Source organism: Megascapheus bottae, chromosome 15 (genome assembly GCF_031878675.1).
Source record: "Megascapheus bottae isolate mThoBot1 chromosome 15, mThoBot2.hap1, whole genome shotgun sequence".
In the NCBI taxonomy this organism is placed as follows: Eukaryota; Metazoa; Chordata; class Mammalia; order Rodentia; family Geomyidae; genus Megascapheus; species Megascapheus bottae.
Window position 1 is genome coordinate 2,713,591 of NC_143523.1, and position 21,872 is coordinate 2,735,462.

Sequence of the window (21,872 nt, forward strand, 5' to 3'; positions counted from 1 at the left end):
CTAGTGGTAGAGTGCTTGCCTAGCATGTATGAAGACCCAAGTTTGATTCCTTGGGACCACATACATAGAAAAAAAAAAGCTGGAAGTGGTGCTGTGGCTCAAGTGGTAGAACTTTAGTCTTATGAAAAACCCAAAGGACAGTGCTCAGATCCTGAGCCCAAGCCCAGGACTGGCAATAATAATAATAATAATAATAATAATAATAACAACAACAACAACAACAACAATAAAATCCAGAGGACTTGTGCTGTCTTTATCAGGTAGAAAAAGTCACCTAACAGCACCCTCAACTGGACAACTAAGTTTTGAAAGAGCACCTAGAGCAGTACCTATACATGGATAACTGAGCTCTGACAGAAACACAGAAGATATTCAAGGAAGAATGGAAACTGTGTGCATGTCTGCCTGTCTGTATGTGTGTGTCTGTGTGCCTGTGTGTGTGTTTCCCCCACAATTCACAAAATAACTAACTAACCATATAGGGAAAATGAACTATACACCTCACAAAGAGATAACCCCAAATGAGTGACTTAACTTGAACACACACACAAACACACACACACACACACACATACACACACACACATACACACACACACACACACACACACACACACACAAACGGGATAAATCTTCTGAAAGGAATTATAGTTTACCTTAGTGAAATCACAGCAGGTAAGTATTTTTTAAAGATAAAAAATGGATAATTCACTCCAAGTTAGAAACTTCTCATCAAAAGAAACTATTATGAAAGCAAAATCATAAGCCGCCATGAAAAAACAATCATATAGTTCATATATCTGACAGAGGACTTGCACCCAAAACCATAGCCAATATGAATAAACAACCTAAGGACACATAGTGGCAAAGCACTTGACCATTAAAGCCACAATGAGATACTACTTTGTACCAGCTGGAAGGCTAACGATTTTAAACAGAAACCACCAAGTACTGACAAGAAAGTGAAGCCATGGCTCACATGCGGCCAGTCGGAATAGCAGATGACACAACTCCGAAGAAAGTTCTGGCACATTCTGAAAAGGTCAACACATGCATGCCATTCAATCTGGTAATTCCTCACCTTGGAATTTACTCAAGAGAAAATGAAAACAGATGTCTACAAAGAGGCCCCGCCATGGACCCACAGGCGGGATTGACTTAGTGGGGCACGAGGGAACCGTCCGGTGTGCAGGCTCTCGGCTGAGGAGAAGCTCTACCTGCTGGCTGTATGCTTTTGTCATAACTTATTGGACTGTACACTTAAAATCTAAAGTTTCAGTCTTAAAACTGCTCATTGGAATTTCTATCGTTTTCTTTCCAATCCTCCCCCAACCCCCAGGCAAACAACCCCCACCCCGCCAGTTACCCTTAGCAAGCAGGTTTCCAACACTGGCTCACTGACACTGACCCCAGCTTTCGGTCACCCTGACAGCTCACCTGCTGTCCCCATGGGCCTGTGGCACCCAGCTAGGAACCTCAAACCCAGGAATGCTGGTAGGAAATGGCTGGAGTTAAGGCTGTCTACCCCAACATCTTCCTGAGAAAGTCCACTGTATCTTGTTCCCGTGGCCAAATCTGATCTTTCTTGATTTGAAACGTACATAATGTAAAACTTCATCACAATCCAGAATGGATACTTCACTAAATGTATCTTATAATACTTGCTTCTTATTTTTATTTTTTTCCCCAAACATGATATAGGGTTTTTTTTTTCATTTCCTTTTGGAGGAAAAAAAAAGAAACCCAACACATAATTTCTATGATTTATTGTTCAACTGAACATGCTAAGAGATAAAATGACATTTCCCTACAAATTATTTGGTGCCTGTGATTTTCTCAACACCACAGCCAGATGTTTCTCATAGAAGCTGAGAGGCGCGTGTTCACACAGTTCAAAGGTTTTCTTATTTTGTAGTCCTAAGAAAGACGATATTGATTGTACCATGTAGCTCTACAGGACAGCGGCCGGCGAGGAGAGCAGGCATTTATTACCACACTTGTGCTCATTATGGCTGCCTCTGACAGGGGTCCATTAAAATCAATTTTTATGTTTCTTATGTATTTTCTTTATCTAATGTTCTTGGCATTGTGTTTATTAGTCAGTTAAGACAAACACCAAGCCCAGGAGCGGGTTGGTGTTTTGTTTTTTTTTTTTCCTTTCTGTCAGAAATAACGAGAAGTGCAATTTTAATGCAACTACTCACAATCAATGAATGGAGGAAATTAAATGTTATGTTTCAGAATGAAACATTAAGGAGTGCTTTAAATTTTTTATGCTTTTACAATTAGAGAAATATGATGGGAATCATGTGGAGAGAGACTCCATCTTCCCAGGAAGGAATCTTGCTCCCCAGGTCCCCAGAGAAAGCCTTTCTCCCCAGGACCCTAGGGCCCCACAAGCACAGAATGGGGCTGCTCACAGCATACTGCAGGGCAGGCGGTGCAGGCCCACACCGTGTGGGACCCTCAGGCTGCCACCCACTGTTCACACCTCCTGAAAACGCTCAGCGCTCACAACCACCCCACCCTGTAAGTGTGCACCCCGCTCAGATGTGGTCACACAGTTATTGCCCGAGAGAGACGGGCACTGTTTGGTGAGACACTGGCCATGGTGGCTGGAGGCGCCCGGCCTGCTTGCCACCAGGCGTCCTGTGGAGAAGGCACAGGAATCACGCGCGATGCGTGACCTAGGCTTCCAGTACGCAGCCTGGGGCCCTGGTACTTACTCAGTGCTGGCCATCTTCCCAGCAGGCAGCCGGACCTCATGCAGGCCTTGTCTGCAGCCCACCAGCCAAATCTTCCCCAGAGGACTGTCCAGCGTCATGTACTGGAGAGCACAGGCTTTCATGGCGCCGCCTACCTGCAGAGGAACGAGTCATTGCTTCAGTGTGACTGACAACGTGTCCCTTTTGTCAGCTGGTATTGGGAAGGTGACACTCAAAGGTGATGTACAGTTACAGAAGTCAGGTGACTGAGCACATTCCTTTTTGGACAATGTCATACAGGAACAATTTAAGTCAAGTAAAAACATGAGTCTGGAAACTTTTGATCCGAAAGGAAAACAAATAAATAAATAAATGGAGGAGGATCCTGCATGACAGCAGCGAGGGCCGCCTGGGCCGGCGGTGAGCCCGCTGAGGAGTGAGCTACCACACTCACTCCATGAGCACACAACCTGCAAACCAAGTTGTCAACACAGCACCACCTCCACGCCAAGACACTGGGAGATGCCAGTCATGGTCTGGAAGAAAAGATGAAGATGGAGGTGAGGCCAGAAGCCTCAATCTCATCTCCCGCCCTGCTGAAGACACAGGCAGCCTGGACTTCTCACCTACCAGCAATTCCCGGGCTCCCCTTGTGGCCTACAGGCCCAAACACCTGGACCGGTGTCCCCCCTCCCTCTCCATCAGACTCCGCCTGGACTTCTCAGTGCCTCCCTCCGAATCACCTTGAATGACCTTGCTCACACTCACCAGGCAAAAGCACTGTCCGATACGGTTCCCTTCCTACGCAGACTCGGACTCTCTCAGGAGCATCCCTCAGGCTCAGCATCTCACAGGCCTGCGCGCTGAGAGCCTGGATCGTGCCCACCCTGTCCTCTACCTCACACGAGGCCCGTGTGCACACAGCCCCCCTCACAAACCATGCCCAGGCTTACAAACCCCGATCCTAGAGGAAGGATGAACTGGTGATGCAGTCAGGGAGCCAGGTGTGGCTTGTCCCCTGTGTGCCGAAGAGTTTTCTACGTGCTAACCCATCCAAGGCCAGCAAAGGGGACAAGGGGGCTGGGCTTAGATGGGGCAAGTTCACCAGTCAGAACCAGGCGCCCGCCTAGGCACCAGCACCACCAGACTCACCCTGCTGCACACAGCATAACCAGTGCACCTACTTCAAGCACACAGCACTCCCCACAGGCTCCTCTGAGTTCACACCCTCGAGGGAACGCCGGAGGACTGGCAAAGCCAGGGACTCTCCATCAGTAAACAGGAAAAACCAAGCCTACGTCACCAACACTGAGCTTCGGGCACCAGTGACACTGTGGCCAGGGAAATGGGATGTGGTGGCACAGCCACCCTCGCACTCTGCCTGCCCTCTCCACGTCACCAGCTCTGAATCCCACCCTAGCTGAGCCCAGGGCGGGAAGGGCCCGCCTCAGTGCCCCAGGAGGCATGGACCTGCGGCATCTGACCAGGAGCCCCAGTAGGGCCGGAAGAGGGCAGGGCCCCCACCCCCATCTGGGGCTTCTCAAAGGCGCTTCCACCCTGCCTGGAGTCACTGTGGGGGGACCCGGCCTGCCAGCTCAGAGAAAGCAGTGGCTCAGGCCTCGGCCAGGACCTGGCCTTGAACCATGGACAGGACTTGCTGAGCATAGGATGCAGGGGGCCTGCAGGGAGCAAGGCAGGTGGCAGCCCAGCCTGGTGTCACCACACAGCTGTCTCAGCTACCTTCCTCCTGCCAAGAGGCCCCTCCTCCACCCCTGAGCGGGGCCAGCACACCTGACGATACCCGTGGTACTGTCCCCTCCGCGGGCACTAGGCCAGGGCTCAGGGATAGCCTCTTACCCCTAGTGCACCAGGACCTGACCCCTCACCAGGAAGGGCTACAGCAAACCAACCACAAGGCTAGGGAAGAGGGAGAGCCAGGAGCAACCTCTGGGCACACAGGGGAGGGAGGGCATGAGGGCACGGTGCACAGCCAGGGTGAGAGGTGTTCAAGGTCTGTAGCAGACTCCTGGCTGCCTGCCCAGGCCGAGGGAGCATCCCAGCGGCCTGCCACTGGGAACACACTCGGGAAGCAGCAACAGGGACAGGACCCACAGCCGGCCTGAGTGTAGGCCAGAAGGGTGGGCGAGGCCTGGGGAGAACAGGTAAGGGAGCAGGTGGACTACAGAAGGATAAAGAAGCAGAGAGAGCACGGCCAGGCCTGGGTGCCAGGCTGCAGAGCACAGGCCTTTCCTGAGAAGCCAGTCTCCCGCCACAGAGGGAAGACCCTCCCTGGGGCCTCCTCTGCAGCTGCGCCAGGGGGGATCACCACCCAGGGAGGTGGTGCGGGGACGAAGGACACAGGCTCAGTCAGCAGAGGGAGGAGGGGCTCAGGCTTGGTGACAGGACATGCAGGTTGTCCCTGCCTCCTGGAAGAACATGCTGATCAGTGGTCACCCACGGAAGTGACCCACAGAAAGGAAATCACAGGGCCCCAAAATGATTCCAAAATCAACTTCATTTTACAAAGCCTATGCAGAGAAGTGGAGCTCTGACTCAACCGTGGTAGAGCTCAGGGGTCAACACCTAGGCCCGAGCTCAAATTGCTCAACTGACCACAACAACACAGCCAATACAGACAGGACAGGACGAGTTACACTTTCCTCTAGGAGTTCCCTATTTCCACAGTAACATGCATTTAGTTCCCATGAGGATAAAGCTCCTGCAAGGCCCTCAGCTGTGTGGTCAAAAAGAAATGGCGACAAGGGTTCTGCACCCTGTGTGATCTGCTTTTTGAAAGTTACAAATAATATTTAAATAATTTAAAAAAATGCAAACAGGCCATATGGTATCCTGTCCCACTGCAAGGAGAATGAACTGCTTTTGGGTTTGGCCCAACAGCCCTCCACCCCCAGGGCAGAGTCCTGGTCTCCTCATCTGGCGTCCTGTCTTACCAGTATCTGCTTCCCCACTTCCGTGGCTTCTCAAACACCACTTGTACTCACCACATCTAGAGCTCTCAGGAATACATCTCCTCCTAGCACACACAAAGACCGGGGTTCGATTCCTTAGTACCACATGCACAGAAAAAGCTGGAAGTGGTGGTGTGGCTCAGGTGGTAGAGCTCTAGCCTTGAGAAAAGCCCAAGGAGAGTGGCCAGGCCCTGAGTTCGAGCCCCAGGCCCAGAAAAATTAAAAAAAAAACTCACAACTTACAATTGGGCTCAAATAACTCATCCGAGAGGCCCTCCTATATTTGTATTTATTAGAATTCAAACCTCATGACAAGTAGGTGATAATTCCAGCCAGAAACAAAACATCTCTTGGCTTAGTAAGTTTAAAAACAAAAACAAATGAAGCCATGACTTCTATCCTTGATGGCTGATAAAATGGCTGGAGCTCTGGCAACTACTTGTTAAACAAGAGGGAAGGTTTGCAGTCCCTCACCTACCCTGATCCCACCACTGTACCTTCGTCCGAGCCTGTAGATAAGGGCTATGGGAAGTCAAAAGTCGGGTGCTGAAGTTCCTGTCTTCTCCCACCACAGTGGGAGACCTGTGCTGCACCCACTCCACAGGTGTTCAATGAACTTTGTGATCGCCATGGTTTAGAGAATGCTGGGAGCTGTCCCAGCCAGAAACAGAGAGCTCAAGGCACCTTCCCTCCAGCTGCTAGAACAGGCTGCCCTGGACCGGGGACTCTGGCTGGCCAGCCTCTTCCTTGCAGATGGCAACATCAAGGGTATCCGTCTGATGGAGCGGAGGGTGCCAGGCAGCTTCCCTGACCGCAGTTCTGACCGCAGCACGGGCAGAAGCCCTGGGGCTCCCGTGCACACAGCCTAGCTGGGGTTCAGCCTGTGTGGGTGCTCCCCACAGCCTGTTCAGGGCTGGACGGGGCTGGGCTGGGCGGAGTCCCTCCCTGAACTGGCTCGGAGCCCCGCAGGCCAGCCCTCACCAGCACCACAGTATCCACCGAAAGCCACAAGAGGGGCTGACATTAATTGGTGGCAGGAAAAAAAATTGATTTTTCATGGCTATTTGGAGACCTCTGAAAAATGAAGTGAATTCCGTTTCATCTCCCTTTTAACATGAATGGTGTTTAAATAACAATGTTGTGAATTAAGCAGTCGGCGCCAGAGGCACTTCCCGCCATATTAAAAGCCAGAGACCCAGAGACAGCAACTGCCTTCTCTCCTGGGCTTGAACTTCCCCAGGTCTGCCGCAGAGTCTAAAACCAGGCCTTCCAGAACCATCTGTGCAGCTCCACACCTTTCCGTTTTCCTCATAGCCACAGTCAAGGTTCCACACCATAAAATGCTCAGCACAAGTCAGGCGAAAGAAAGGAGTCACAACACTCTCCACACACGAGGTCCTCAGCCGCCCTGTGGCAAGGCAGGCACTGGACCCCACCTCGGTCGCCACGTCCCCACACAGCCAGTGGGGGACGAGGCCCGTTCACAGGCCCCCACAGCAAGAAGGGGGGTGCCAGGGAGCAGCAGGGCGCCCGCACTCATGCACAGGTCTGGGGTCAGGTCTGGGGTCCTGGAGAGACCCCTGTGCTCTCACCTTCTGGAGGGGAGGGAATGAGTCTGGGAGGAAAACCCGGGCCCAGATCATGGTACCTTCCAGGACAAGGCCTCGCAGGGAAGCAGCACAAGGTCACATTCAATGGCAGACAACTGGAATGCTTCCTCTTCCTTTCCCTTTTTTTCCCTCTTCCTTTGCCAGTGGCAGAGTATGAACTCAAGGTTTTGCACTTGCTTAGCTTCCTTGGGTAGCTGGTGCTCAACTACTTGGGCCACTGGAGCGTTTTGCTGATTAATTGGTGATAATAGTCTCAAGGACTATTTTTTTAAACCAGGCTGGTGGTGAACTGCAATCCTCAGGATGTCTGCTTCCCGGTGTTGAGCCACTGGCACCTGGCTGGCCCCCATTCCCTGTGCACTAACAACTAACAGGGCAAAGTGTCATGCGCAATGCCTCACTGAGAACGAGTGGACCCAAAGACGGGTCAAAGGCATCCTGCAACGCTGCTGCCACTGTGTCCCAGCACACAGGCCACTGAAGAGAAGGAGGGTGCAGGCATGTGGCCGTGGCCTTGGGACCCCATACGCCCTTTGCAGAATGACACGGGCCAGTGTGGGCCCCTTCCGGTTCCTGTGGTAAGGAGCTCTCGCATTGAGGATCTGGGGAGTGGAGCCCCAGGCCCTTGCCGTGGGTCCTGCAGCAATCCCAGGCCCGCACATCTCCCAGAAGGCCTCTGCACAGTTACCACAACAAGGCGCTCCAAGCACATGAGCAGCAAGTGTGCAAAAATGTCTGTGCATCCAAGCCAGGCCCCAGACGGATGGCTGAGGAATCTGTTCCCAAGGCGCCAAGCCAGGAGTGACCATCACCATTTAACAACCAGGCTTGACGCTTGTCTCATTTCTGCAATCCTGAGATCCTCAGGAGGCTGAGATCTGAGGATCTCAGTGTGAAGCCAAGGGCCGCCTTCCAAGCATGAATCTATGCAAACCAGGTAGAATCAGGGAGCCTCCAGAAAACCACAGCTAAATGTGTATGTGTGAGTGTAAAAGAAACGTCACGCACAGAGAGAAGGGAAGAAAACTTACGTGTGTACAGATCTCACGGATTGTTCCAGAAATCCACCAGAACTTCAAGCACTTGGGAGAAATGTTTCCAGATGACAACTACCATGTGCAAATCCACCCAACAGCCTTGCTGAGCAAGCTCTGTGTCCAGTTAGAAACAGATCTGTGCAAGCAGAGCGGGGTACAGGGCGCTCTGTGCATCCAGAATGAAGCTGGGGGAGAAACTCACCTGTTCCCTAGAGGGCTGTCTTCCTGCCCCTGCCTCTGCCCCATCCCACCCCTCGCTCCTCTCCGTCCCATCTGGCCCTGCCCCTGCTGGACACACAAGGACCACACTTAACCACCCCGGTACTCTAGGCTCCAGGACTGGTGGTGAGGGCTGCAGGGGATACCATCACAGCTTGCGGTTACTATGCAATTCATTGAGATAAGAAGCGGGGATAAAGCAAAGAGTATATTAAATAATCAATGTGTCACCCTGCCAGCCTAGTACCCGCCCTACAGATGAAATAAAGAAGCCAGGTTAGAAAAATGAATGAATGCCAAACCTCCTGTGGATGAAGGGGGCAGAGGAACTGTGCACTCACGGACTGCCGAGCTTTTCTGAAACGAAGCCAAGGTCCGTCACTCTCCCATCAAAGCATGCAGACCCTGACCAGGGCAGGTTTGCTATGGCGCTTACCAGGAACCCCCAAAGTCGACGGCCAACACCATGCATGGTCAGGCCCAATCTGTGCCAACAGGACCCCGACTCCATATGCTGGGCTCTGGGACCTGAGCCAGCCCCAAATCATGGCATCTCAGAAAGGACGACAATGACACAGGTGCAAGCCTGGGACTGAGACCGGACTTCCCTGAGTCAAATTCAGGTAGGACACCAGGCTGCCACCGTTCTACCTTCCCTGCTCTCCAGGCTCAGGGTCACAGCACAGGCAGTACCCCTTGACTGGCTGCACCCTCTCCTCAGTGTCACAAAGGGACACTCAGCCATGGAGAGATGGAAGGACAAGTACAATATTGACAGGGTGAGCATGCACTGACAGAACCTGGCCCCTGCTCGAGCCAGCCTCTGCTCCCTGGTGCCTGTGACGTGGGCAGACGCCAGGACTTGAGCCCCAGTGCTGCTGAGCCGGGGACACCAGGGTTTCCTGCCCTGGGAACCAGAAGACAGCTGTCTCTCCCGTCCCTACAGAGCTGCAGGTCTGTGGCTACTCCCTTTTTTCTTAGTTTTCCTCCACCTTTACTACCACGAGCACATGGTGGGAGGAGGAGGGCTTCACATCTTGACATTTTGGGAAGGAAGTAGACTCCAGGAGAGGACTCCCACATCCTGTACAGCGTGGGGAGCAGTGCTTTGCCTCCAGACACCCGGCCATCACAGGCGCCCAGCCACAAGCTGACATCCAGGACTGGATGTCCTCACTCCTACGACATGTCTGTGTTGGACTTCACGTCCTCAACACTAGTCTTGGTCAAAAATGATTCATTTATATTTTGTTAAAAGTGAACTTAGCATATTTCCCTCATTCTAGGTGATCCGTATGGGAATTCTCCAGGCCAGCAGGGAGAGGTCCCACATCTCATGGGGAGTGGGGGGGGAAGCTCCATGGCTGGTCTGCAGGGACACCGGTCGTCCCCCATGGACCTCGCTTCACACTCTGCCAACAGCACGTTCCTCGTGGGCTGGGAAACTTCTAGCACTTCAGGTTCCAACTAACTGCGCTGCTGCTTATGACAGGCTGTCAGGAAGAGGGTGGCAGGCCGGGGCAGGACGTGAAGTGGCAGTTCTTACAGCATTTGTGACAGGAGCTTCCGCTGAAACAGCCCTGCAGAGAACACCTGTCCTGCACAGCATCCAGGTCAGGAAAGCTCAGGGCTTCTTGGGGAGGGGTGGGGTGTGGCATGGCCAGGGCTGAGTGACACCCCAATGTGACAAAACAAAACAAAACAAAAACCACCAAAGCAGTGACCTCAGGGGACAGGCAGCACCTTGGCAAGTTAAATCACTGAGGCCCAGGAAGGGGCCTTATGGTGGTACTGGATATGTGCCACCATATCAGATCATGGGGAAAAGAGCACAAAATAGGCTAGCAGAATTTTCCCCCTGCAAACAGACAGGGCTTCCGGTCGGGTGACAGGCTTCTGGGAGTGGCTTAACACTGGGGACCTGCGGGGACAGCCGGTGTCCAGGCTCATTAGCCATCCCTTAGCCTGCAGACACCCAGGTCCCCCTGGGCTGGTGGCGGTGGGACCCAGTGGCTGCCACACACCCTGCCCTGCCACCAGAAACTCCAGCAGGGCTGGGTGTAAGCCGACTCCCTCCTCCACAACCCACAGTGGCCTCTGGGAGGCCCTGGCTGCCTCAGTAGCGGCCTCCAGGTTCGTTCGTTCTACAGAACCACTGAGGAGCTCAGGTCAGCAAGACCAGGGTAAGAGCTGCTGCCATGCTTGCCACAGTTCCTGTGGGTCCCTCCCAGGCCAGCGTGGGCCCGGCTTGGAGCTCCTGGCACATGTCCTGTTGGGACTGTGTCCAAGCATCTCAGCTTAGCACACAGGCACGGCCTCAGGCCACGGGACGGTCCACTGCCCGCCCGAGCCCTCAGCCCCCGCCGGCATGCCTTCTTGTGAGCACAGGACCCCTTCCCCCGGGCCAACAACAAATCCCGGCCACCTGGCTAAGCCTCATATCTTAACACCATCTCTGATCTATGGCCTCAACAAAGATTCCCTCACTAACATTTTCTGGGATATTCTCAAGCACCAGTGGAGCAGGGTCTGCTGTGTCCTGATGCCAAGTGCTCCGGGCCTGGCATTTCCTGAATGAGCCAACAAGAAGACGCCTTCCTTTCCCAGGTAGGGAGCAAGCTCTGCAGAGGCTCTGGGTGCAGGCTGCCAGGCTGGGGGTCGTGTACGGATTAAGCCCGGCTCCCAACAGAAAAGGCCTCATGCTCCACGCACGAGCTCCGCTGGCTGTGAGCACACAGGCCCGGACCACCAGCTCCGACCAGCAGGGAACACTACCACCAGTCACCCAGCCACCCTGCCTCGGAAAGCTCGGCAACGCTCCAGCCGCCAAGTGATTAACCCAGCTCCAGTCCACACGGCAGCAAGTTTTATGTTCTAAATTAGTTACATTATATCCAGAGACTATCAATAGGCTTGATAACTTGAACATATAATTCTATGCCTTTTACTCTTTGAACAATAATTCAGTCTGGGCCTGCAGCTGAAGCCAAGATTTCCAGACCAAAAGTGCACTTTCCATTTGATTAAATACTAATAAATGCAAGAATAAGACACCGGTCTTTTATCTTACAGTAAATTCTTCAAAGAGCATATACTCGAACAATTAATTTCTTCTCTGGAGAAAAGGACAGGTCCTTCCCTTTCACAGACAGCTTCGCGGTCTCAAGTCTTAATTACAACAGTTAAAACATAATTTATAGTAGTCCAGGGCTTACAGAGAATGACATCATAGCACAGGTTCTTGGGTTATTGAAGTTGACAGGCCTCTAGTGGGGTGCCCAGGACAGCTGCTGAAGTAAGGATCTATGCGGGTCTCCCTCCCAGCATGGACACACTATGTGCAGAGCCTCCAGCCCGCCTCTCCCGGTGTTGATATAACCTACCACCACCCCCCCCCCCGCCTGCCACATACACACAGAGGCACAATCCTCACAGAGCAAAGAAATTCCTACCACCAAACCGGGAGGTGAATATGACAAATACAGCACTTTTCTACTGCCTTTGATATTTTATATATAGTTTACTCATTACAAGAGTAAAATGCTGCCAAAGGGAGGTAGTAGGTTTCATTTAAGAGGAAAAACAAAAAACATTTTTTCCTGATGACATGAACAGGTTAGGAGCTAGGATACAGATACAGATACAGACAGACAGACAGACAGACAGACACACACACACACACACACACACACACACACACTCACACAGCAACACACATCTGTGCAAACCCACAACCCACAGGTAGCCCCACCCTTCCCCAACAGGGGCGGGAGCAACCCTCCAAAGGGATGCCCCCCAACTGGGGCTCCCCTCCAAGGGGGCGTTCCGAGCTAGGGAGGCAACATGGACCACAATGTTTCAGGACGGCATTCTGCCCTTCCTGCTCTTTAGAAATAGACAGCATGCCTGGGGGAAGCACGTAGGAAAGAATCAACTCACTGGAGGCCATCCAGTGGACTTTTCATAATAACAGCGAGACAGTCTGGACTAGTGAGACGTGAGCCCAGTGCGGGCCTCAGTCACCCAGAGCACGAAGGCCCCGTCCATCCTTGTCCCAGGGACTCTGGGGCCCAAAGGAAGAAGAATGAGAAAGCAGTCAGCTGTCATTATGGATAGTCAGCAAGCCTCCATCGGCAAACCTGCATGTAGTAAAAGGCCCTTAGAGCCAAAGGGAAAACTGAGGGAGAGAAGCTGCCAGAGCAGCCCCTCAGGCCTGGGCTCTGGGGAATCAGGAGGCAGGGAGCTGGGAAACAAGAGGGAAGGTGGCCAGACAGGAGAGGGTGGCAAAGAGTGAGCTGCATGGCCATGAGCATTGATGGAGAATCCCGAAGGCCAGGGGAGGCGGTGACTGGCTTTCCAGTAGACCAGACAGACTCCTCTTTGTAAGGATGGAGGTTGCCCCTCACGCTGTCATTGGAGATGAGCTAGGGGAGCAGTGCCTTCCCACCAAAGGACATCCTGAGCTAAGAACATTCTGAGGAGCGATGAGAAGGCTCTCCTTGCTTTCAAGGCGTCACCAAGAGAGAGGCGAAGGGGAAACACTCCAAGCTGAGCCCCACATTAGCGATCCCCAGCTGTCCAGCCATGTGTTAGGAATCCAGGGGCTTCTCTCCTCTGCACCTATGCAGCAGGGCTCCTCTCCTGAGCCCCAAGCGGGAACACATGGAGCACTGGGCCCCAAACGATGGTGCAGCCTTGCAAAGATCCTCTTGCTACGTGCTCAGAAAGAGATCAGCACAGAAAAAATAGGTTGAGAGAAATGAACGATAAAATATTTGAATTATGAATCTAAAACTTGTCCCAAGACAGAACAGATGAAGGTCCAGAATTCTCTGACCACCTCCTGGCTGACCGTGAGCTGCCAGAATGTGTCAGGGCCACGGTACACCGGGGACATCAGAGGTGGCCATCACCACATGCCACCCCCGTCCCTGTCTCTGAAGAACAGGGGACAGGCCATGCGGCCCCTGAAGGTGGACCTGCCACAGAACGGCAGCATAGCCCCATGCTTTCTCTTTGAGCCCATTTGGACGGTTACACAAAATGCCACACAACAGTGGCTTGTAAAGCACGGAGTTCTGAAGGCCGCAGTCCAGGTGAGGGAGGGCTGCCTGTCTTCTCATGAGGAAGGGGCTTTCCCTCCCTGCATTCTCTGATCCGGACTCTGGTCCCATCCCCAGGGTGGTCAGAGCCAATCAAGTCCCAGAGCATTAACAGGAACATCGGTGATTAAGTTTGGGGGAGGGGGAATCTAACATCCAGAGCGCCATGCTCACTGGAGAAGGGATGAGATTACATTAGCAGGAATTTCAGTGGTTTAAATGAAAATTTAATGCTTAATATAGAAAAAGTTCATTTTTCTCAAGCTATTTGATTTAAGATACTTGCTGTATACATGAGGAAGATATACATAAATTCCACATTTATACACAGAATCTGTGTTTCAATAAAAACAAAGGCCAACCTGTAACCTATTTACCTACAAATGACACGAAGACAAAATGCTGTGCATGCATTGTTCCTTACAACGAGTGATTATTACAAAATTATATATAAACTCTAGTCAACCTTCGCTCAGATAATTGAGTAATGTCATTATTTCTCTCACACTGATATATCCCGTCATTACGATGTATTTCAAAACTAAGAAATGTAAAACTGTGAGCATGTTATTATGTATTTTAGCAGGTACATTTTATCTAGATTAGAGCAGAACGAATTCTTCAAACCAGACGCATAGATGGAAGCCCTGTAGATCTGAAGTGCTACTCTCAGAGGTAACATGGATGAAAAATTTCAGGCTCTTGAGAGAAGCAAACTCCATTTGTTTCTTCAAACCTCAGTACTGAGTCCACTAACAACGGCCCTGGTTCTCACACCCCTCCTGGCTCTCTGCCCTCTCCAAGGAGGCATCTCAGAGAAGGAGACTCAAGCACACTTCCCATGCTGGTTTCTTTCCTGGGCACATGGTCCTCGAGGCTCTTCCACCCTGTGGCCAGGGGATCTTCGCCCTTTTGAAGGCTACAGAGCACTCTACTTATAGATTGGTGACATTGTCCTTTCATCCGTCAGAACACTTGGCTGCTTCTGTCTTCCGGCTGATGTGAAGGAAAGTACTATTGCACAAATCTGTATTCAGAGCCCTCTCTTCAGTTCTTTTGGACATAAACCTACAGCTGGAACCATATGTGGTCTCCATCTTGTTGTTTGTTTGGTTTTTCTTGAGGAGCAAACACTTCTCGGCAGTGGCATGCGCCTCAGTCTTTGTCCCTTCACACACAGAAATCACCCCTGCACTCATAGTCCAGCACTAAAAGACAGACTACAACTCAAATTTTGCAGTGCTAAACCACAACTCAGCAACATAGCCAGACCCTCTGTATCTAGCACTAAGAGCACGTCCTCTGTGCCAGGACCAGGCCAGACCTCTGAGGGCAGAAACCTCAGGCCCAAGGTGGGAGGGCTGCCAGTGGTTTTGATGCATGCTGGCTGGGCATGCCACCACAGGTGACATTCACTGTGTTATTGTGGATTTGAATCAATACATAACACACAGGCTATGTAACTCCTAAGGAGTTGTTTCAATAACAAAGACGTTGCCAGGTGGAAAGCATGAAGCCACGGTGAAATGAATGGACCAGGAGAGGCAGGCTGAGAGGAGATTCTGAGCCCCACTACAGACTCCAAAAACTAGGAAGTCTACCCTAAAGAAAAGGGAAACTGGGTAGGAGAAGCAGAAGGTAGATGAGGCCTCAAACACATAAACTTCACAGAACTTCTAGAAAGCATATAGGGCGTAATATTCCACGCAAGCCTAGCAGCTTAGTAAATGTTTTATCTCCATTCAAACCCTAAAAACCTGGTAGAATATAAAGAAAAGCTTTAAGCTTGTTTCCCCACTGCTAAAACTTAACAGATAAAATGTATTGAAAGTAGATTCATGTTTATTTTGGAGGACTGAAAGGTTTCTTCATCTCAAAGGTAACTAACACAATCAAAACACCAGCAAACACAGGCGCACACACAAGAAATACAGTACTGAAACGGAACCATAAAAAGTTGCACCGAAACCATTTGTCATTCTGTTCCACTCACCAGAGGCTCTGCAAGCTTGCTTCCAAAGGCGTGGGTCATAAATCACCATCTGGGCTCACTCTCTCACAGGACTTCCCTCCCTAGCACCTGAACGGGGAACTTTCTGACTACTCATCCCTGGGGCAGCCATGTACCCAACTCACCAACACCCAAAGGTGTTTCAACTGGGCATGTTTTCTTCCTGGAGCTGGGCCCTGTGCTCAGGAGCTATCACCAGAACAGGCTGCGACAACATGAGGACATCTATCTGTTATCCACACAAAAAGACCCTGCACTTCCAAGGTGGGCCTGTCGGGCACAGTATGATATCCCATCTACAGACTAATGAAGATGCAAGTTTAAACCAACGCCTACTTTATGTAGATCAAAGACAAACGGGAAGTCCCCAGGACACAGAGGGAGAAATGGACTGATTAGAGCGGAAATAGCAGCAGAACAAAGGCCACACTGCGGGGGGCTAGAACCAGATTCCCTCACCCAGAGTTCAGTAATTTGCAGGCCCCTCTGACCATGCACTCACAGGCAGCTCCTTCCCAGCTTTTCCACAGTCCTCTCCCTGTTTGTCCTCAGAGACGCGTTCTGACATTGTCCTCCTGTGCCACACAGCTTCCCCTTGCAGGCCTCCTCCAATATGACTGCACAGCCATTCACCCTCTGAGGCCTCAGGTTACCCTTCTGCTTATTCCACACATGATGTTTTACCCGGCTTGCTAGTATCAAACCACATGCACTGCCGCAGTAGGACCTCAATTTAGAGATAGAAAAATGTAGCCTAGATAGAAGACTGTCGTTCCATTCGTGACATGGGGAGAAGGTCCCGGGGAGGCCATCCTGAGAGGCCTTCAGAGTTTACTCTCAATAGTCCAAGTGAAGTTTTATGGGAAGAAGATGAGTAGGATTTCAAGTTTCTCAAATGGTTGGGACAAACTGCGCAGAGTCACAAAGAAAGAGCAAGGAGTATGCAGGTCTGCCATCATCAAGTAGAAACATGGATGGAGAAGGTTCCAGAAGGCAGACGAAGAGGAAACGGTCCAGCTGGTTAAAGACTTGACGGTTGGTTGGGGTCAGCAGTGCAGAACACGACAGCCAAGGGAGGACAGGATGTTCAGATGTCCCCGGGCTGTGACACACATTCAATGGCTATTACACCTGGCCCTCACAGCTACAGAGGAACAGAGAGCCTCAAGTTTCCAGAAAAAAGAAAAAACCCACAGAACTAAAAAGGTCCTTGCATGGAAGGGTGAAAAGACGGAAGAAAGAGACGTCAGAAACGATATTCAAAGAGTCTTGCCTGGGAGGGTGGGATTCTGTCAGGAGAAGGGCAGCCCAGAGGTGGAGGTGAGAGTGCAGGAGGGAGCCAGCTGGGCTCTGAACAACCAGTGTATCCATGTTTGGGGCCAAATGACTCTTACTGGTGCAACTTCCTGTGCCTCGCTCAAATTTCCTGCCTCCGCTGGCAAGGGCTCCTGAGGCCAGCAGTGATTCCCCTGCCAGGACGACCAAACCTGTATTCGGAGAGAACTGACCCACCCGTGTGAGAACCGCTGGCCTAGCGAGGCGTGCGGGGAGCCATGAGGGACGGTGGCACAGGGCGAGTGGAAAAGCCCACCAGGCCAGGCAATGCCCTCGGAGGCCTAAGAAGCCCAGCTGGGTCTGGAGCTCAGCATCTATGTGAGAGAATGCAACTACGGTCCAACCCTGGCCCCAGCCCCGCACGGCACCTCAGCTCCCCCTCAGCAATGAACACACAAACTATGAGCCGCTTTTGAAGACACTGTCCGGGGTATTTAGAGAGTGCACCAGGAGCAAGAAGAACTAGCAAGACACACGGAAAACTACTGGTGGAGTCACTATCCCTGTGATGGCAGACTGATCTGATACAGTTATTCTTAAGGGTTTTGAAGGAGAGAGTGCTGGGAGGAGCTCCGGGGTGAGGGCCTGCTGGAGCCGGAGCTGACCCTGGCTCCCCGTGGGGGAAAGGCACACACAGATGCAGAGACAGCAGGACAGGACGGTGAACTCCAGAAGGAGGGGTGCTTGCCCCAGCGGGGCTGGCCCGTCTTGCAGCCCTTCTCCCCAGGGTGTTCTGGAAGAGCAGAGAGATTCAGATCATCCGAAAGAGGGTGGAAAGGCTACGGCAATGACAGCAGTCAGGAATGTTCTGGAATTGGAGAAGGGCCTCACCTACCCTCCTACCCTGTACCCTCTCTTTCATGAGCCTGCCACATGTGCCAGTCTAAAATTAATTAAATCCTAACACATGACTCCATCTCACACTAAAATACACAGAATCATTTGTAGTTTTACCACTTTTACGACTCACAAGGCTTTCCAGGAACTCAGCTATAACTCAGCAGAAAGATGGACTTCATTTCCTTTAGAAATTGGCAAAAACTTGTCCGGCCCCCATAGTGGCTGAGTTATGTCACATGTCAGGTGAGATGATGAGTGGCCAGTGGACGTGCCCCTCCTTGGGTGGCCTGGTGATCAGGTGCACAAGCCCAGTGACCAGGCACCTGGACGGGCAGGGCCCTGCACAAGCCCTTCTCTTGCCATGGGCTCTGTGATACACCATCGTTCTCCTCTTCCTGCGAGCGTTTTGTGCTTTAATTAAAGAGTGTGTGTAGGTAGATGCTAGCTGCAAATTTCATTGCGAGGATATAAAGGGAAGGTTATAAAACACATGTGTGTGAGAAGGGGCACCAGCTATGACATTGTTGACAAGGTAAGAAATCCCAGCACACACACACACTGAAAGGCAGGAACAAAACATGTTTCCACAAACCTTCCTTAACCTTCTTAACATCAACTCTTAATATTTAGCCTCATATCTAAATGACTTCACAAATTATATATATGTATGTATACATATATATGTGTGTGTTTATATATGTGATATATATATGTGCCTATATCATTCACCCAAAGGGCATTGCTCCCGAGAGAACAGAACCCCAAGCCCCCACCTCTGACAGAGTTCCAAATCAATTTCTACCTGAGTGTTGGAAAGGCCGAAGCCAGAAGCTGCTAAATAAAAGGTAATGCAACTAGGCATAACACAATAAAAGATATTACCTTCAAAATGCATTATTGTTGCCAATTATAAGAATCACTTCAACTTAATTTCAAAAGCACAATCACCTTCCACAGAAACAGTCTCTTTTTTAAATTTCAAAGAGTATTACATTAAGGCAATAACTCACCTTCCAGCCATAATATCGCTCTGGCTTATTGCAACAACACATTTCATAAATACCTCTCATCGACAAGTCAAGCTAATTCAGGGTAATTTTATTGTATTTTGGTGCTACTTCACATTGGTGTGCAATTACCTTTATCATTTTATTGCCAAGGCAGAAAGTAATCAGAACAATTATTTGAAAACGGAGGTTTATAAATTCTAAATCACAGTTGCTGGCATTTTTGATAAAGCAGCTGCTTTATCTAGCCAAGTGGCAGGGGCAGGGGACGCATCACACATCTCCCAAGCACAGCTGACCCTAAGTGCATTGCGCAATATCTGAAGTGCTTCCAGAGAAACGGTCCTGCATCATCCATCATTCTCCATCAGACTAAAATAGCTACATACCTGAAGAACAGAGGCTGCAGGATAATCATAGAAGAAGAATCCAAGCAGAATGGGCCAACCACAAACCGCTTTCCCTCTCAGGCTGTAAGGTATGGGCTGGAACTGGACCTCGTCCGAGGACATGCACACATATGACTTTGCAGGAACTCTAAACATCTGGATGCACATGCATGGACTTTTAAATAGAAATGAAATGTGCAGTGGGGGTCATCTCTGGGCTGCCTGCCTTTTTATGCTGCCTTGCAGTGCAGCATCCGAAAAGCAGAAGCCAGAAAGCTTCAGGGTTTCTGTGGCCACACGAGAGCCACCTACCTCTCCCAGTGCACGGCATCTGCTTCTCCAGGCCTTGTGCTTCGTCCTCTGTTTATTGCTTAAAGAAATAAAGAGTGCAGCATGCTTGGAAGGAAAAGAATAAAGGGGGGGGGTGGGAGCTGAGCCAGGCAGCTGGCCCAGCCTCACTGCCCTCCTCCCCTGGGTCCTTGGCCATGGCTGTCCTAAGGGAAGGACAAATGCCACGTCACAGTCCATATCCTGATGAAGTAACTACGCGATCATTCCTTTGGTGCCAACGCAAATGCCCAGAACAAGAAGGGCCCTGTACCCCTGGACAGGTGACCTTAGGCCAGTGGGGAGCTGATGTCTAGCCACGATAGGTCTGGCCTGGCCTCCCGCACACAGCCTCCACATGGAGCTAGCCTCCACCACAGGGCCCCCACGTGGCTATAGTTTGTTCCCTCTGCAGTATTCCCCTCTGAGTAGCTGCCTGCAGGGCCAGGACAGAAAAGGCATGGGAAAACGCCCATGCTGGCACTTACATGCTTGCACCACAAAGCCTACAGGCCACTTCCGCTCATACTGCACTACCCAAAGCAAGGCAGTGCCCGCACCACACCCAAGGGGGCGCTGTGGTTGTGGTCCCTGCATGTCCAGTAAAGGAGACCCCAACAGCTGCGTGACCAGCACCTCCCAGCTGTGCCACACTCACTGACGCTACAAAACTCCAGTTTACTCTCAGGTTAAAACCACTTCAAGCTGAGCAGGGTGTAGGAGGACAGAGAGAGGAGGGTCACAAATTCAAGGTCAACCTGAACTGCACAGCAAGACTATGAAAAACAAACAAAAGCTCCCAGAAACCACGAAGGAACAAGAGTGGGGGGGGGGTAAACTGTAAATGTGATGGCCACATCACTAAACATCAGGAAAGAAGACCTTATGATCGCTCGTTTTAATGTGACATGGAGACATGAGTATGAAAGAGAGGAGAAAGGAAGCAAATGGGCGACTGCTGATAAATGTGTAAATCCACAAGCAGAAACAAGTGACCACTATAAAAACAAAACAGGACAGCCCAAGACACTAAAGTGGTTAAGGATCAGTCTGAGGCTGAGCAGCTCGGTGAGGTCATCTCGTGAGCCATCCTAAGCACACTTCCCAAACACTGGAAAGCAGTCTCTGCTTCCCAAGGGGATGAACAGTACTTTCTCAGTTTCAAAGTGATGGCTGCTGTCCCTCACCACAGGGCACGGGGCCACCTTCCAGCTGGAGAAATCAAAGGCATCCCTTCCCTTCCCCACCAGAGACAAGACCCAGCTGGGAGGGATCAGAGCTCAGGGTGGAGAAGCAGCAGCAACTCTGAGCCAATGAGGACAAGAGCAGAGCTCTACTGGAAGGCCCCACTGTTTACTGATAAGCACAGGCAGGAGACAATCTCCCCTGTGCGGAGCCACCTGCTAGGGATGCAGCTGAGAGCTAGGAAGAGCCGGTGCCCAAAGGACTCTGGTTCAGGGACCTCTCGGAGCTTCAGGAGCATCGGGTAGACCCCGCCATGGACATCATTGCTGTAATGTTAGCGTCTCTCCAAAAGCTTGTGCAGCTCCAACGCCCCATCACTATACTGGGTCTTAATGGATGTGACAAGCGTCCACTCAAGAGAATGAAAGACACCACGCTAAGAAGAACCAGCCAACTGTCTTGGTAAGGCAACACTGAGTGCCAGCATCACAGCTTGCACATGTTCAGCATTGCTAACACTGACCTGAGAGGGCCCGACCTGCTCCAGGCCCTGCAGGGGAGGAAGACACGGGAAACAGTAAATCATCTGGTCACATTCCTACTACAAGATAGAAGATGCTTAAACGAGACCTGGGATTTGAACACCAGAGGCCCGTCTCTACCACCGGGCTCTCCTGGCCTCTGGACACCTCTAGGGGATGGCCCCCAGCCAGCCAGCCAGCCAGAGATGGGCCTCCAGGGCCACGGTGAAGCATGAGCTGCCCCAGCGTGAACAAGGCCCCCCCAGACCTGGGAGCCAGGAGAGCACTTCCTCACACGTACGTCCTGTGACCCCCACGCCCCGAGCGGCTTCACAAATCCAATCTGTAGGCCTTTTTCCAGCCCTCAGATTTGTCATATTGGTTCAGACTTGAAGGTTTGTGCCAAAAAGAGGCTCAGAAAAAATGAAGATATGCTTCAGGAAGAATGAATTAGGGAATACCTAACCTATTAATATGCAATGAGTAAATTTTCAGGACAATTAACTCCAAATTATTTTTCCACAGTTTCCAAAGGCAAGACCTAGTCATTTGATAAGTACATCCACCAAATTACAGTCTTTTTGCCTGAGGAAAATGGGCAGGAAGTTTGTGTTT

General features: G+C 51.1%; 1 protein-coding gene across 1 annotated transcript in view; it reads right to left on the reverse strand.

The window, feature by feature from the left end:
- The window catches only part of Mgmt (O-6-methylguanine-DNA methyltransferase), a 205,407-nt gene that overhangs the window by 158,609 nt on the left and 24,926 nt on the right, over nucleotides 1–21,872 (reverse strand). Inside the window, exon 2 of the mRNA XM_090346826.1 lies at nucleotides 2,727–2,856. Coding sequence (XP_090202952.1) covers nucleotides 2,727–2,856 — 130 coding nt within the window. The remainder of the gene's footprint in view (nucleotides 1–2,726; nucleotides 2,857–21,872) is intronic.